General features: G+C 39.2%; 1 protein-coding gene across 5 annotated transcripts in view; it reads right to left on the bottom strand.

Annotated features, from left to right (window-relative positions):
- PRIM2 (DNA primase subunit 2) overlaps positions 1 to 10,260 on the bottom strand; it is a 299,004-nt gene extending 288,744 nt beyond the window's left edge. For 2 of the 5 annotated variants that reach the window (XR_011996697.1, XM_072734830.1), the window contains exons 1-5: positions 9,398 to 9,497; positions 8,505 to 8,667; positions 6,589 to 6,692; positions 3,830 to 3,909; positions 1,896 to 2,016 (exon numbers count right to left, since the gene is read on the bottom strand). Coding sequence is in view for 4 of the 5 variants with exons in the window: in XM_072734830.1 (XP_072590931.1) it covers positions 1,896 to 2,016; positions 3,830 to 3,909; positions 6,589 to 6,692; positions 8,505 to 8,658 (459 nt within the window). In the remaining variant the exon portion in view is untranslated. Of the gene's footprint in view, positions 1 to 1,650; positions 1,792 to 1,895; positions 2,017 to 3,829; positions 3,910 to 6,588; positions 6,693 to 8,504; positions 8,668 to 9,397 lie in introns of those variants that run through there. The other 3 variants (XM_072734841.1, XM_072734812.1, XM_072734821.1) reach the window with 3 other exon arrangements.
- Between the last annotated feature and the right edge of the window lie 4,872 nt (positions 10,261 to 15,132).

Here is a 15,132-nt window from a genome sequence, read left to right as displayed (position 1 = left end):
CAAAATGGTAATTATGTGAAGTGATGAATGTGTTAACTAGCTTTATTGTGGTAAACATTTCACAATATATACATGTGTCAAATGATCACCCTTAACACCTTAAACTTATGCAATGCTATGCGTCAATTATGTCTCAATAAAGCTGGAGAAAAAAAGACATACTATATGGTACTATTTACATAAAGTTCAAAAACAGCCAGGATTAATTTATGATATTAAAAGTAAGAGAGTGGCTAATTTTAGGTGGGAGACAGGAGGTAATGAATGGGAGGAGGCACAAGGTGACAGCAATGTTTTATTTCTTTGGTAATGATCACTTTGTGATTCTTCATAGAGCTATACAATTATGATCTATGTACTTTTCTGTACATAATTTTAAGATTTTTTAAAAAAGAAACATGGTTTTTATTTTTAAAAATTTTACTTGACAATATACTAAGACACTTTAAAATAAAAAAAAAATAGATGTTTAGGGGCAACTGTGTGGTTCAGTCAGTTAAGCATATGCCTTGGGCTCAGGTCATGATCCTAGGGTCCTAGAATCGAGTCTCACATCAGGCTCCGTGCTCAACAGGGAGTCTGCTTCTCTCTATACCTCTAACCCCTGCTTGTGATCTCTCTCTAATAAATCTCTAAAAGAAAAAACAGATATTCTCAAGGACAATATTCATTGCAACAACAGGAAAAAATAACTATTTTTAATATGAAAGGATAAATTAACTGTAATAGATATTAGCAATAATGAGCTTCACTAAAGATCTAAGTTAAAAACAAAGGGGAAAATGAACAGAGTTTGTGTCAGATGATATCGGCTCAACATTTCTCCATGTCCACGTAGACATTATTTAGAAATCTCATGGGGATCTTATGAGAAAGGAGAGAAATTGTGGAAAGTGCCTCCCTCACACATAAAATAAACACTAAATGTCTATCAAATGTTTATTTACTTCCCTTCATGCCAACTCTTTCCACCAACTCAATAACCCATACTGTTTCTAAAAATGTGGGTACATTTTCCACTTCTCAGGACGTCCTTCATTCCAACTTCTACTTTATTTGGCCTCAAGTCACTCATTCTAACACCAAACTTGAGGCTCATCCAATCCTACTACCATCTAAGTCTTCTATAACAGAATTTTCTTGCCTTCCCACTGCAGCACAGATCAACCTAAAAGACATAAATCCTACTTTTACCCACAATAATTAAACTTGCTAAATATATCCCACACATTTCTTCTTTTTTATATAGCTATGATATGTAAATCATTCAGATTTGTCTGCAAAATAATTTTTAAAGCTATTTAGAGAGTTTTACCAACAATGGACTTTTAAAGTCTGAACTACATTTCATTATTGGAAATAAATATTAACTATCACTTCTCTTTTTTCTTTAATACTTTATTAGCTTTAAATTTTCGGCCTAAAAGATTCTAGTTAAAGATGAACCTTTATAGGGACGCCTGGGTGACTTAGTGGCTGAACATTCAGCTCAGGGTGGGATGCCAGGATCTGTGATCAAGTCCCGCACTGAGCTCCTTGCAGGAAGCCTGCTTCTCCCACTGCCTAAGTCTCTGCCTTTCTCTCTCTGTAACTCTCATGAATAAATAAATAAAATCATTTTTTTTTAAATGAACCTTTATAAATTAAATTTTTTGTGTTTTCACAAGTCACATATTTAATAAAGAAATTAAATGTTGAGACTTTAGTACCAAGGAGCCCCTTTTCTTCTAGTCACGAAAAGGTAAAGGTTCATTGTAGCTCAAAGCCAACAGCTATTCTTTCAGGCAGGGACTTCAGAAGAAAATGTAAAGAAAAAGAATGCCACACATTAATATTAGCACTTAAGGCCAACAGAAAGGGATGAATGGTGAAAACGGATACAAAATAATACTTACAGCCTCAAACTGCAAATGGCTATCCTTTAAGAAATTTCGAATTTTGTCTTTGGGTAAAATACTGAATCGAAATCGAAGAAGATCCATTTCTTGTTGAATGAACCAGCGTCTAAGATCCTCACTGAAATGGAGACAGGGAAATGGTAAGTATAAATGAAAAGCCCAATGGTTATTTCAAAAGCCCACTGACGGGATCCCTGGGTGGCTCAGTGGTTTGGCGCCTGCCTTTGGCCCAGGGCATGATCCTGAAGTCCTGGGATTGAGTCCCAAATCGGGCTCCCTGCATGGAGTCTGCTTCTCCCTCTGCCTGTGTCTCTGCCTCTCTCTCTCTCTCTCTGTGTCTCTCATGAATACATAAAATCTTTAAAAAAAAAAAAAAAAGCTCAGATTATTAAATCCAAAAAATTTTTATGAAATAAAATTCACACACAAGCAAGATGCCAACAGACAGAAGTTAAAGGCATACAAGTCCTCTATTATGATAAAGAGTATAGCCACATACCACAATCTTCCAGGGATGTGCTTAACATGAGGAAGGATATTATGAATATAAAATTAAAAGAATTAAATACAGAATACCTTGAGCCTAGCTGATCATCAAATAATATAAAAGAAAATAGTTCAGCATTTAAGTGCAAAATAGTCATTTACATCAGAATATAGGGTATTCTTTCAGTCTAAGGTGGTTTCACCAATGCCAACTAAACACCAAATTTTTTAAAGATAACTTGATCTCTGAATAGGTTATGATCAGAGCAACTCTGAAAGTAAACTTTGCTTACAGCTTTATAGTTTATAATTCCACAAAATTTAATATGTGCAAGTATACCTCAAATTTTTAAAAGCCAACATACAAACATATTAATTCATAAAATACATAATGGACATTATTGTCACAAAAAAACTACACTACTGCATGTAAAATATGATTTAGTTTTTTTTCCAAAGTGACTTTCAGAGATTGTCAGCAATTCATTTACTGCATAAATTATGTAAACTGCACATATGTTTTTACAAAAGAAAAACTCCAACCAAACATGGTCAATAATTTCTCAGTTATTATCTTGTGATAATAAACAATTTCAGGATTCTCATTTGATAAGCCTACTAATAGAAAGAAAGAGGGAAAAAAAACTTAAAATAAGTATGTTATGCAGCCAAAATTAATACAGAAAAAGAACACAAAGTTTAAAAAAAAAAAAAAAAAGGCAACTAATTCCTTCTCCCTCTGGGTGGCACTATATTGTAACAAACCAACTAGCAAAGGAAAATATCTTAATCTAATAGGCACTAGCCCATACATCTCAACTCCTAAAAATCTGTACCAAATACAAGGGTATGTTTGAGTCATTCTTTTTTTTTCTTTTAAGATTTCAATTATTTATTTGAGAGAGAGAGAGAGAGAGAGAGAGAGAGAGACAGAAATTGAGCATGAGCACAAGCAGGGGGAGTAGCAGGCAGAGGGAAAAACTAGACTCCCCACTGAGCAGAGAGCCCAATGTGGAACTGGATCCCAGCACCCTGAGATCATGACCTGAGCCAAAGGTAGACGCTCAATTGACTGAACCACCCAGGCATCCTCGAGTCTTTATTTCTTATAAATAGTGACACTTTTTTTGTTTTCTGGGAAAACAGAAATCCCCTCCAATTCTTACTGAATTCCCCTCCAATTTCAAATCCCAAAGGAAGAAGCTGTCCCATGAAGCTAACAAGTGTTTCAACAGGTAAATTTTACAACAGAATTTTTTTCAATATTTTTCAGTAAACAACTGGCTTCAAACAATTCACTATAGCAGTGTTCAACTCATGAATCGCCAGTTTCTGATGTTTTTCTGGGTTTTTCTGTGGTCAGTACAATATATGTCAGCTTCCCATGTACCAATTTATAACCCAAGATATCAGATTCGACTATGAGACTGTAAACGTGTACTCACGACTGGCAATAAGCAAGGCGTAAAATGAAGTGAGAAATATGATCTTTTCTTCGTGGTTCATATTCATCTTCTAAGCTTTCCTTAAGAATAATGGCACATGAATAAAACAAATGCATTAGAATGGTAACAAGTATATAAAGAAATAGAGATAGCATAAGCCAGTGGTAAAGTAAAAGTTTCAAAAACAAATTTCATAAATATGCCCTCCAAGGTAATTACCATTTTACTTGTTAGCCATTAAGTGAAAATGAAAACTGAACTGATCTCAACAAAACCCCCTGGGTTTGGACTCTACTCTTTTCTTCCTATCAACCCCTCTCTTAACTTCCTTTCTTACCCAGCCTATACCCAGGTTTCTCATCTCTTCAAACACCCCTTGCATCAACCTTCAACTGCTTTCATTTAACCATCTGGCAAAAACCTAGATTCTAAATAAATCTACCACTACACTCTACAGATCTATTCCCAAAATACTGAGAACCTCTGGGGGAATAAAATACACAATTACTGAGAATTTGGAATATTAAAAATTCACAACCTCTAACATGTACTGGACTTTTACAAGCACCAAGTGCTTATTTAAGTTCAACACAGTAAGAGTGAGCAGTCTTGAGCACTTACGAGGTACCAGGCACTATTATAACCATTTTTAATCTTATTAACCCATTTAATCCTTTAAAAAAAAACCTGAGGTAAGTACTACTATATCCCTATTTTAAAGATGAGGAAACTGAGGCACAGGGATGTTATATAATTTTTCCAGGGTCACAATGCTTATAAGCAATAGAAAAGGGTTTTGACACATAATCATCTTTCCTCACTCTTAGAAAAGCTGTTTCAGTCTTCAATTGTTGAGCTAAGCTCCCTACCACACCACCTTCCTGTTCTCTCTCAACAGATAACTTCATCTAGTTTACAGAAAATAAAGGCCACCGGGCCAACTTCTTCAGCTCCCAGCTCCTGCATCCACACTGTACTAGTGTCCCTTCCATCTCTGTGGACAAAAGATCTCTCCCTCCTCCTACATCAGCTAATCCCTAAACCTAAGCCATGCAATCCACCTGCTCTTGCCTCCTAAGTATCTTGATTTATCAAATGCTCTCTCAAATTATCTTCAAATTCTGCTCCTCTTCTCTCTTCTAGGTTCTTTTCTCTCTTCATCATTCAGTTTATAAGCATGTTCAAGTATCTCCCATCATGTTTGTATGCCTTCTCTTTTCCCTATAAATTCTTCTATATTCAGACCTATTTCTCCTCTCTTTTCAGCTAGCCATCTTACAAGAGTACATATTCCGTACCCACCTCTCTCCTCCAAACACTGCCATCATTTTGGCTTCTGCCTCCATCTACAAGGCTCCATCAAGCTGATAAATCCAATGGTTTCTGTACCATTCATCTTACATGGTCCTAAGCTTCTGAAATATGTAGTTAAAGGTACCACCATCATGGAAACAAAATGTCCACATTTGAATCTTGGCTCTGCCACTTATCGCCCTATAAGCCTGGGTCAGTTACGTAGCTTATCAGTAACTCCATTCTCTTATCTATAAAATAGTGGTGATAATTGTACCTGCCTCATAAGACTATTAACTGGATTACATGGGTTAATATATGTAATATGCTTAGAATGAACTCTGGGATACAGTAAGTAGAATATGAATGCTTCCTCTTGTTATTCCTATGGTATTGGTATTTTTATCACGATCATTATGATGTCAGCTCCAGCCCTTCTTGGCTACCATGACACTATCATCCCTGCTGATCTACCTCTCTGGCAATTCCTTCTCAATCTCCTTCCTAGACTCCCCCAAATCTACTTCACTTCAAATATTGGTATTCTTCACATCCTGTCCATCATCATCTTCTCACTCAAATATTTTCCTCCTCCTGATACCAACCTTCCTCTTTAATCTATATTCCCACTCCAGGTGTCTCCTAAATCTAACCTGCACGTATACCCAACTATCCACTAAGCATTTCCACGAGCACCTCCAATTCATGTTTAGAACTCAACATCTTCCTTCTAAGACTTGCTTCTCCTTCTGTATATATCACCTCTCAAACTACTATCACCTTCCACCTACTTGTCCTAACCAAAACCTGGGAGTCATTCCTAATTCTCCTCTCCCTTCTCCCTGCAATGTCACTAGAATCTGTTCATTTGACCTTCATAATATCTCTTAATATCAGTCCTCTTTTCCCCATTCAATTCACTCTCATTATTTCCAGGTTACCTGTTTTTCCTCCTACCAGATATGGCCCATTCAATCTGCTGTTGGCAGTCATCTTCCTAAAATAAAAATCTGATCACATCTATCAGATTCAGTTCCAGCACTAGCTAGAACTGGGATGTCTTCCCAAACCTCCCCAATGTGAGCTGGGTAATCCTCTGTGCTCTTGAAGTTCCTAGAGCACATATCTATCGGCATCCCTCATGTTGTGGTGCACAGGGTACATATGGCAATGTCTACAGATATCTACTGGACAGAAGCCAGAGACACTACTGAGCATCTCCCTGCACCAAGGAATTATCAGGCCCAAATGTCAATAATCCCAAGGTCGAGAAACCCTGCTGTATTATGATCATCTGACTACATGTCAATCACCCCTAGTGGGCTGCAGATATATCTTCAGGCAGAGTCTATGCTATATTAGTCTTTTTTAAAGCCCTGGGCCTAATCCAAGATCTTTTCCACAACCAAGACTCACTACAGAAATATATACAAACTGAAGAACATTTCTTTCCCGCTTTTACTTACTCTGAAGGAAAACTTGAGCCTTCTGATCTCATTCTCCAACTTACTTTGGTATGGCTCAATTCCTTTCACATAGCTTACACCAAGATTTTCAACTGCTTTTAGCACTAGAAAATATTATAAAAACAGAAGAGAAAATGTATGAATGCAAGGTAATTTTTAAAAACTAGGTCCCAAGACAAATGAATGGCAATTCCATAATTACTTGTTTTTAAAAGATGACAAGTTGTAACACCTTTATTTTCTGTAAGTACATTATACAAATTACATAAATTTATAAGAAGATAATCTCCATCCATATGCAGAAAATATCCATGTCCCATAACATAATCTAATACCAGGGATTCTCAAGCAGAGGGAGAGGGATGGGGGATAATTACTCTGGTACTGAGCCACCACTGTCAAGGAATTCATGTGTGCTGGCATGAAAAAAAAACTAAGCAACTTTGTTTGCATCCCTAACGTTGTTTGTCAGTTTGCTTCACTGACTCAGCATAGACTCCTCAGAAAAAATAGCCCTTCCTTTACTGATGAAGTAGAGAAGAAGACACAATAGTAAAGAAGCAAAGCCCTCCCATGTACTAAATGAACTGCCCTGAACAGAGGCACGTATCTTTCAAAGGTTTCCAAAGTACCTTTTCAATCCTTCCTCAGAAGAATTCTACTTCCATCAATATGAAAAGCATTTTGATAATTCAACAATGAAAAACATCTAAAATGAATCCTGAACATAAACCCATGCCCCACAGGTACATCATAATGGTATCCCAAACTAAACTAATTCTCTTCCCTTCAGTCCTACTCCTCTTCTTGCCATCCCATCTCCACTAGCACAGGTTCTAAGCACCACCATTCCCAACTGGAATTTCAGCCACTCCCACCTGCCCCTCCACTCCTCACATCCAAATAATCACCAACTCCTCTCAGGAACACCTCCTCAGTATCCTGTAAATCACTCCCTTCCTATTCCTGATACCATTACTGCCTTAATTCAGGCCCTCATCATCTCACCCCATAAATGCCAAACTCAAAGGGCACTTTTCAATCATCATCTTAATCTATGAAGCATCTGACACTGCTAAGCTTCCTAAAACCCCTTTCTCTCCTGTCTTCACTCTTTCACTCCACAGGCACTGAGTGCTCTCTTTCTGTATTAGCAGGTGCCACTCTACTCCTCTAAAAGTGACTAATATTAGCTCACTTTACCTTCTGATTTTCCCACCAGGATATCCTGGAACATAACTCAGAAGACACTGCTATTACTTCTGCTTCAGTTCATGCCCAGCTTCTTTCTTTCTTACACTAGCACAGAGGATAAGCAGGCCAGCAGTACAAGTGCCACATCCTCCTTACACACCAATATTACACCATTAGCTTGGCACAAAATGCCCTTGGTTATCCATTCTTCTCCACTTATCCTGAACTTGTCACTGTTCCCTCAAATATAACATTCTCTCATGCCTCCAAGACCATTATCTCAGCTTGAAAAAAATCTTTTACTTTTCTTTTGAGAAATTTCTACTCTTCCTTCCAAGTCCAGACTACATTTTAACTTCTTTTTTTTCATTTCAACTTCTCTAAGCAGTCTTAATCACTCTCACCTGTTTCAAGAACACTACTATTTACCTCTAGTAAGACATTTAAAATACTAAGTTATGATTATTACGTTGGATGTCTGTATCTATGTACTAGAATACAGCTTCAACAAATATGAGAATTACATTATTCATCTGAAAATCCCCACCCAACCTAGGGTATAGTGCCACTCAATAAACATACACTGTGCAGTAAATAAAAAGCAAGCCCTCAATAAATATTTCTTGAATTAACTGAAGGAAATAAATTACCCTCATTCATTCCACAAAAAGTGTAAGTGAAGTTCTCAAGAACATATAAACGCTAATTCAAATATCACTCACATTTAACTCTATCGATAGCCAAGCTTTCAAACTCAATCAAAGATATGTTTTCAGAAGGCGGCTCCAAGTAAAACTGAAGGCTGTGAGGGTAGGAAGCCTTCCGTTGGTCACCTCCCAGCCTCAGTTTTTTGCGCATTCCCCCTGAAAACTGCATCTCATTCCCCTGGAAGGAAACATAAAATGGTTAAAATGATGGCAAGTGGGGTTGACCACAAAAAAAGTGCAAAAAGAAACTTCACATATACAGGAAAAAAAAAAAAAAACTAAAGGTCATGCATAAAATGTTAACAGTGATTATCCCTGGGTAATCTGTCTTTCTGCCTTTTCCAGATTTTCTACACCGGACCTGACACAGTTCCGTAATGAGAGTGGGGGGAGGTGTATGCAGGTGGTAGCCATAACTTGCGGCGACAGCAAAGTCAGGCCATGTTACCTGTTCACTGCAAGTCTATGTGCCACCGCCCTTAGATCTCTGCGGTCCCGAGAGTTAAGGTGGGATTTAACACGGGTTGCAATCCTGAATGTGGAAGAAAGCGCGGCAGGTTCTGGCTTGCAGAGACTGAATGGACCGGGCCCAGTTACTTCCTACCTCAGAACCCTGGGAAACAGAACACGTCTAATCCAGTCTTTCCGGGCTTGTAGGAAAGCATCCACAAGCCCCTTATAAAAACTACCCGCCTCCAGCCTAACCGAGCCCTTCTCAGGCGCAGCTTCTCTCCCCTCCACTCGCTGGCACCTGTGTCTGCCCCCAACCTACCAACACCCAGTACCTTCACCCCACCATGTCATCCTTCGGCTCTCACCGCCCGCAAAGTGCTCTCCCTTCTTTCCCCACTTGGAAGCCTCAACACCAAGATTACTGTCCGTCCTAGAGCCGCAGGAGATCCTCTTACCTGCAATCACACCAAATACGAAAACACACAAACCCCAACAGCCGCTTTCTTCAGATGGCGGGAGAGTTCGTATGGGACCGGAAACGGAAGTGACGAAACTACAGCGTCCCTCCGCACGTCCCGCCCACCCAGCGCGCGCCCTGCGCATGCTCCGTGCGGGGGCTCCCGGGTTCCCGGGGGCTTTCAGCCCTCTTTGCCCGCTTAGAATTTCTTAAACTCGGTGGTTTGTGTTTCCAGATTGCAAGCTGTACCTCCTGTATGTGCCACCGGGAGCTTTTGACGAGTGACACTGGGAAGGCTAGCGGTGGAAATTCCCACGCTCCCAAGAGCCGGGCGCCTTAACCCACCGGGTAGGGTAGACTGACCGCTCTGGAGCTGGAGGAGGATGCCGCAATAGGCGGTGGCTGAGCTCCCTTCTCACCTACTGGGGGGCTCTGTTTTCCCTTGTTTAATTTTTTCTGCGACCCTATAAGGTAGGTTGTATTACTCCCAATTTAGAGATAAGAAAATGGAAGCTAAAAGATGAACGTTAGTTTGTCCATCTATGCACAGCACGTTCTGTTTTTCTTTTTTCCTACCGGACGGCAAGCACCGTAAAGACAGATTCGACCTTCTTGGGTTCCCCTCCCCCATCCCCTCCCCCACCCCCATCCCCACCCCTCGCCTCGCGCTTAGTAAGCGCCTCGCAAAATGGCTGGAGCTAGGATGAATGCACACACGCAGATCGCGCTCCGGGACCTGCAGAAATTTGAAGAGATTAGGCTCCGAGGGAAGAAGTAGGGGTCCATCGGAAGCAAGCGGTGGGTCAGAGCCACACCAGCTCTCCAAGTGAGATCTGTAGGGTTTTCGGGAGCTCGAAATACGCTTCACTTGTGGCCTCTAGGAGGCGTGCCTCACTAAAGTGGCTGAAGAAAGATCGGGTGATCATTGCAGGTGAAGAGCGCTTTGAAAGGAAACGTCCAGATTTTTAGAAATGCAAAATATATCGAAACAATACCAAACTTCAAAGCACCTGCCCATCGTGGATCAAACTGCGGCTAGCCCTGACTTTGTATCAGGACGTGCTCTAAGTGATTTCTACATCAATTCATCAAGTCTCCTAACTGTATGAGATAGGTTATATTATTAACCCATTTTGCAGATAAGGAAACCACAGAAAAGGGCAAGAAGTTAAGTTACTTCAGAGATCGTATAAATGACAGGGCCAGGTTCAAAGTGAGGGAGACTCCAAGCACCACAGTGCTAACTAGCATACAGTACTAATTCCACGTTTTGACAGCAGTGCCTCACTTTAATTCTTTCCTCTCTGTATCAGACAACGTAATTAACATAACCTGATACAAAGAAGACACCTGAAAACATGAGAACTGCCTGAAAAACCTAGAGCACAGACGATAGGAACATTTACGTGAATATTTATCTGATCTCTGGATAGGAAATTAATGTAAATAAAGTACAAAGAAATCTAAAGATTTGACTATAAAAATGTAAAATCGGGCATCTTAATCACAAAATTTTTTGCAGTCATCAAACTAGGGGAAAATGTACGATGACTACTAATACCATCAAAATGTAAAGAGCTTAAGTAAATTAGAAAAAAAAATGCTGGGATCCCTGGGTGGCGCAGCGGTTTGGCGCCTGCCTTTGGCCCAGGGCGCGATCCTGGAGACCCGGGATCGAATCCCACGTCGGGCTCCCAGTGCATGGAGCCTGCTTCTCCCTCTGCCTGTGTCTCTGCCTCTCTCTCTCTCTCTCTGTGACTATCATAAATAAATAAAAATTTAAAAAAAATAAAAAATAAAAAGAAAAAAATGCTGACAAAAACTGAAAAGTGGGAAAAGAACAGCAACAACTCCTAACCAATCATGAAATATGAAAAAGTGTTTATTACTGACAGCAAAGAAATTTTCCCCTACAAAATTGGCAAAGATTTTACAATGAAAATACTCAGTGCTGGGCAAAGTCCAGTACAATGAGCTCACATAGGAATTGTCGCGGTACTACAAGTCTGGAGTACGATATAGTAATGTGTATTATAAGCCCTAAAAGAATTCATACAGTTTCACTTAGATGAATCTGTTCAGAAATGGACACAAAAATTTGTGTTCGAGAAACTTCATTAAACCACTATAATAGTGAAAACCCAGAAAAAAAGAATAAATAATAGTATAGTCCTATTATGGGACATTATGCAACCATTCAAAATACGTGTTTTTGAAGACTATTGACTTGGGAAAATAGGATACTATTAACAGCAAAATACAGGAAACCATACATGCCATATAAGCCCAATCTTGTAAAAACATTACCTAATTGACAAGTCATTTTTCTTAAAGGTTTATTTATTCACAAGACACACACACATAGGCAGAGGGAGAAGGCGGCTGCATTCAGGTAGCCCGATGTGGGACTTGATCCCAGAACTCCATGATCACACCCTGAGCCAAAGGTAGGCGCTCAACAGCTGAGCCACCCAGGCGATCCAAAAAGTCATTTTTAAACTACTTTTCCCTAGTAAATTAAATTTTAGAAATTTTGGAAAATGTCAAAAAGAAAATCCACCTATGATGCAGCAATCTGCTTATACTGTCACCCAGGGACAGACACTGTTAACATTTTGTTTTAAGCAATAAAATTGCATGGTTGTTGAGAATGAATGAATGAAAGTTGCTCTTGCCATACTAGTACATTTTCCTACAATGCTTCTCACTTCCACCAGGGGGCAGCCCTCTGCAACTCCTGCTTCGTACCTCCACTAGTGCACCAACCTCCAACCTCCCCCCCTCTTACTATCTGGGCAGATGGTATCCATTGGAATTAAAATTTTAGGTGCAAGACAGCCACTCTGAGATATACTTAGTTTTTATTTAACTTAGCTTTATCCTTAGTCCAGTAGTAAAGCATCCCACCTTTAACTTAAATGTCAATACCTCTTTCTCTACAATAGTTGATATCTTTTATAGTTCTTTGGACTGTTAAAGAAATTAGTCTCCTGGGGCATCTGAGTGGCTCAGTGGTTGAGCTCCTGCCTTTTGACTCAGGGCGTGATCCCGGGGTCCTAGGATCCCTGCGGGGGCCTGCTTCTCCCTCTGCGTGTGTCTCTGCCTCTCCTCTCTGTGTGTCTCTCATGAATAAATGAATAAAATCTTTAAAAAAAATAGTCTCCTACAAACATAAACATGTTTTACATTAATGGCAACTAAGCCACTAGCAGTGAGGTAGACTATGGGACATTTTATGGTATTTTTAAGGTTCTGTTTTAATCATTCAAAAACATCTGAAGGCTTTCCACAGCATGGCCCCAAGATTTGATCATCTTATTGCCTACCGCTACCCTCCAACATATGCTCTGAACTACTAGCTCTTCCCCAAAAGGCCTTGTACTTCCCTACTTTGTGTCTCCAAAAGCCCTAACCAGCCCTGCTGTAAGAATTCTACCCATACTTCAAGTAGTCAACTGCTGCCTTCTTCCATCCTATTGAGCCTTTGCTTATAGGTTGCTCCTCATTTAAACCACCATGATCTCTATAATTCCATATAGTACAATGAGAATGTGAACCACTGGATGACTTGATGAACACACTGCTCAGAACACTCTCCTTTGGTCACTACCTCACTGTGAAGAGTTTTCTGTATCCAGAGGCAATTATAATACACATCTACACATTACAGTATGAATAATGCTCAATAATGTTATCCACTTCAGTGACCATATTTGGTAAATCACTGCAAGCTCTTTCATGTATTTATTTCATTTTTAAAAAATGGATTAACACAATGCTCATCCCTGGCAACCAAGATTCACATAAATTATAGACCTCAACCTCATAATCTGGTTATGGAGACTGGAAGTGGGAAAACATATAAACATATAACCTTTATTTCTGCTAGACCTTAAGCATCTGAAAAGCAGAGATCAGTGTGTCATTCATTTTTGTAACCCTAGTATATGTCACTCCAAGGTCCCCAGCAAATATTAATTATACTGAATTAATGTAAAATAGGAAAGATTTATCAAAAGACTGATGGGTTCAGCTTGATATGCAACAGATGGTTTGAATCAAAGGTGGCTCCAAAATATAAAACTTCAAGTCCTCATCTGAAAACTTTATACACATTCCTTCCAGAATGACTTGGCTCCGCAGTTTAGCCTATAATAAGCACAGAGTACCGTCTCTGACGAAATTTCCATGAATCATCACTGCTTAATCCAGTGCCTGCCCTGGACTTTACCCAGCTACAGTCAGGCTATCTCACAGGGCATTCACTCACAGATGACTCCACAGGTATCAAGAGTTCTGTCCTGTATTGTGTCACACTTAAAACTAAAATTTTAGTTACCATGCTTGGTAAGTCAAAGTGAGTGCCCATTCTTCCCCTGTTCAGGGTGTGCTACCCTAAAAATCAAAGGTGTGGTACATTTCTTTACACAGTGAGGACTCTATAAACTCTAGATCTAGCCAGTTCTGCTTGCCATGGAAAGCAAAGACAGAAGGCATTTCCAGCACCATAGCTGACCCAGAAAATAAGACACAGCTAGGCAACACTGATCCCTCCACCCTTTTCATTTCACTGCCCATCTCTGGGACATGGCAAGGAAAGAAACTTAAAAGAGTACTTCATTTTCCTCCCTTCAGATTGCCTTTATTCGTCCAGCATCAAAGAGCAAGAGAACCAGAGAAAAAGTATATCCTTAAAGGATAGTAAAGGAAGAAAAGAATACCCTTCCACATATCAGCCTTATCTGATTTGTTTTAGAAATACTAATTCAGTACCTACTAAGTGCTAGGCAATGTTTTCTATGCTGGGAATACAACAGTGATGAGATAGCCAAAAATCCCTGCCTTCATAAACCTTATCTTCTAGTGGGAAAGAGAGACAACAAAACAAGAGAAGTCTACACATGATGATGTTAAATAATAACTACTAAGCAGAAAGAATAAAGCAGAGCAGAAGGATGTAAAATTTGGATGGATGGCACTGGAGAAGGCACTGAAATTTTAGAAAGGGTAGCCAGGAAAGACTAGCTAAGGACATGACAATGAAGCAGAGACCAGAAGAAAATTAGAGATTGAGTCATACGTATCTTTAGGAAAATAGCATTTCAGGCAGATGGATGGCATATCATAGTTCCATAGTATTTAAAACAATGTGATATTGGGACAGGAATAGACAGATCAACCAAAGGAACAGAAAAGAGAAACCAGAAATGGACCCACACACATGAAGAAACTTGGTATAGTACACATCCATTATACAACTCGGACAAAAAAATGGACAATTCTAAATGATGCTGGGACAACTGGCTCTCTGTATGAGGAAAAATACATTTCCTACCTCCCACTATACACAGAAATCAATTCCAGATGGTTAAATACTTACATGTGAAAGGCAAAACTTTAAGAATTTAGAGCAAATATGTAAATGGTCTTATTATAGCAAAGAATTTCTTAAGCAAGACATTAAGAAAAAGCACAGCCATTCTGGAGATGGATGGTGGTGATGGTTGCACAACAGTGTGAATATACTTAATGCCACTGAACTATACACTAAAAAAGGGTTAAAATGGTAAGTTTTTCATTATGTATATTTTACCATAATTTTCTTAAAAAGGACATGCTTAAAATGGGAAGACTGATCATTTCAACGACATTAAAATTAAGAACTTAAGTTTAAAAAACACACAAACATATATTTTTTAAATCACCTTCAAACTGGGAAAAGAAACTTGTCAA

This window comes from Vulpes vulpes, chromosome 1, assembly GCF_048418805.1.
Source record: "Vulpes vulpes isolate BD-2025 chromosome 1, VulVul3, whole genome shotgun sequence".
Taxonomy (NCBI): domain Eukaryota; kingdom Metazoa; phylum Chordata; class Mammalia; order Carnivora; family Canidae; genus Vulpes; species Vulpes vulpes.
The sequence above is the reverse complement of the archived record's forward strand: the minus strand, read 5'-3'. Positions and strand labels throughout refer to the sequence as shown.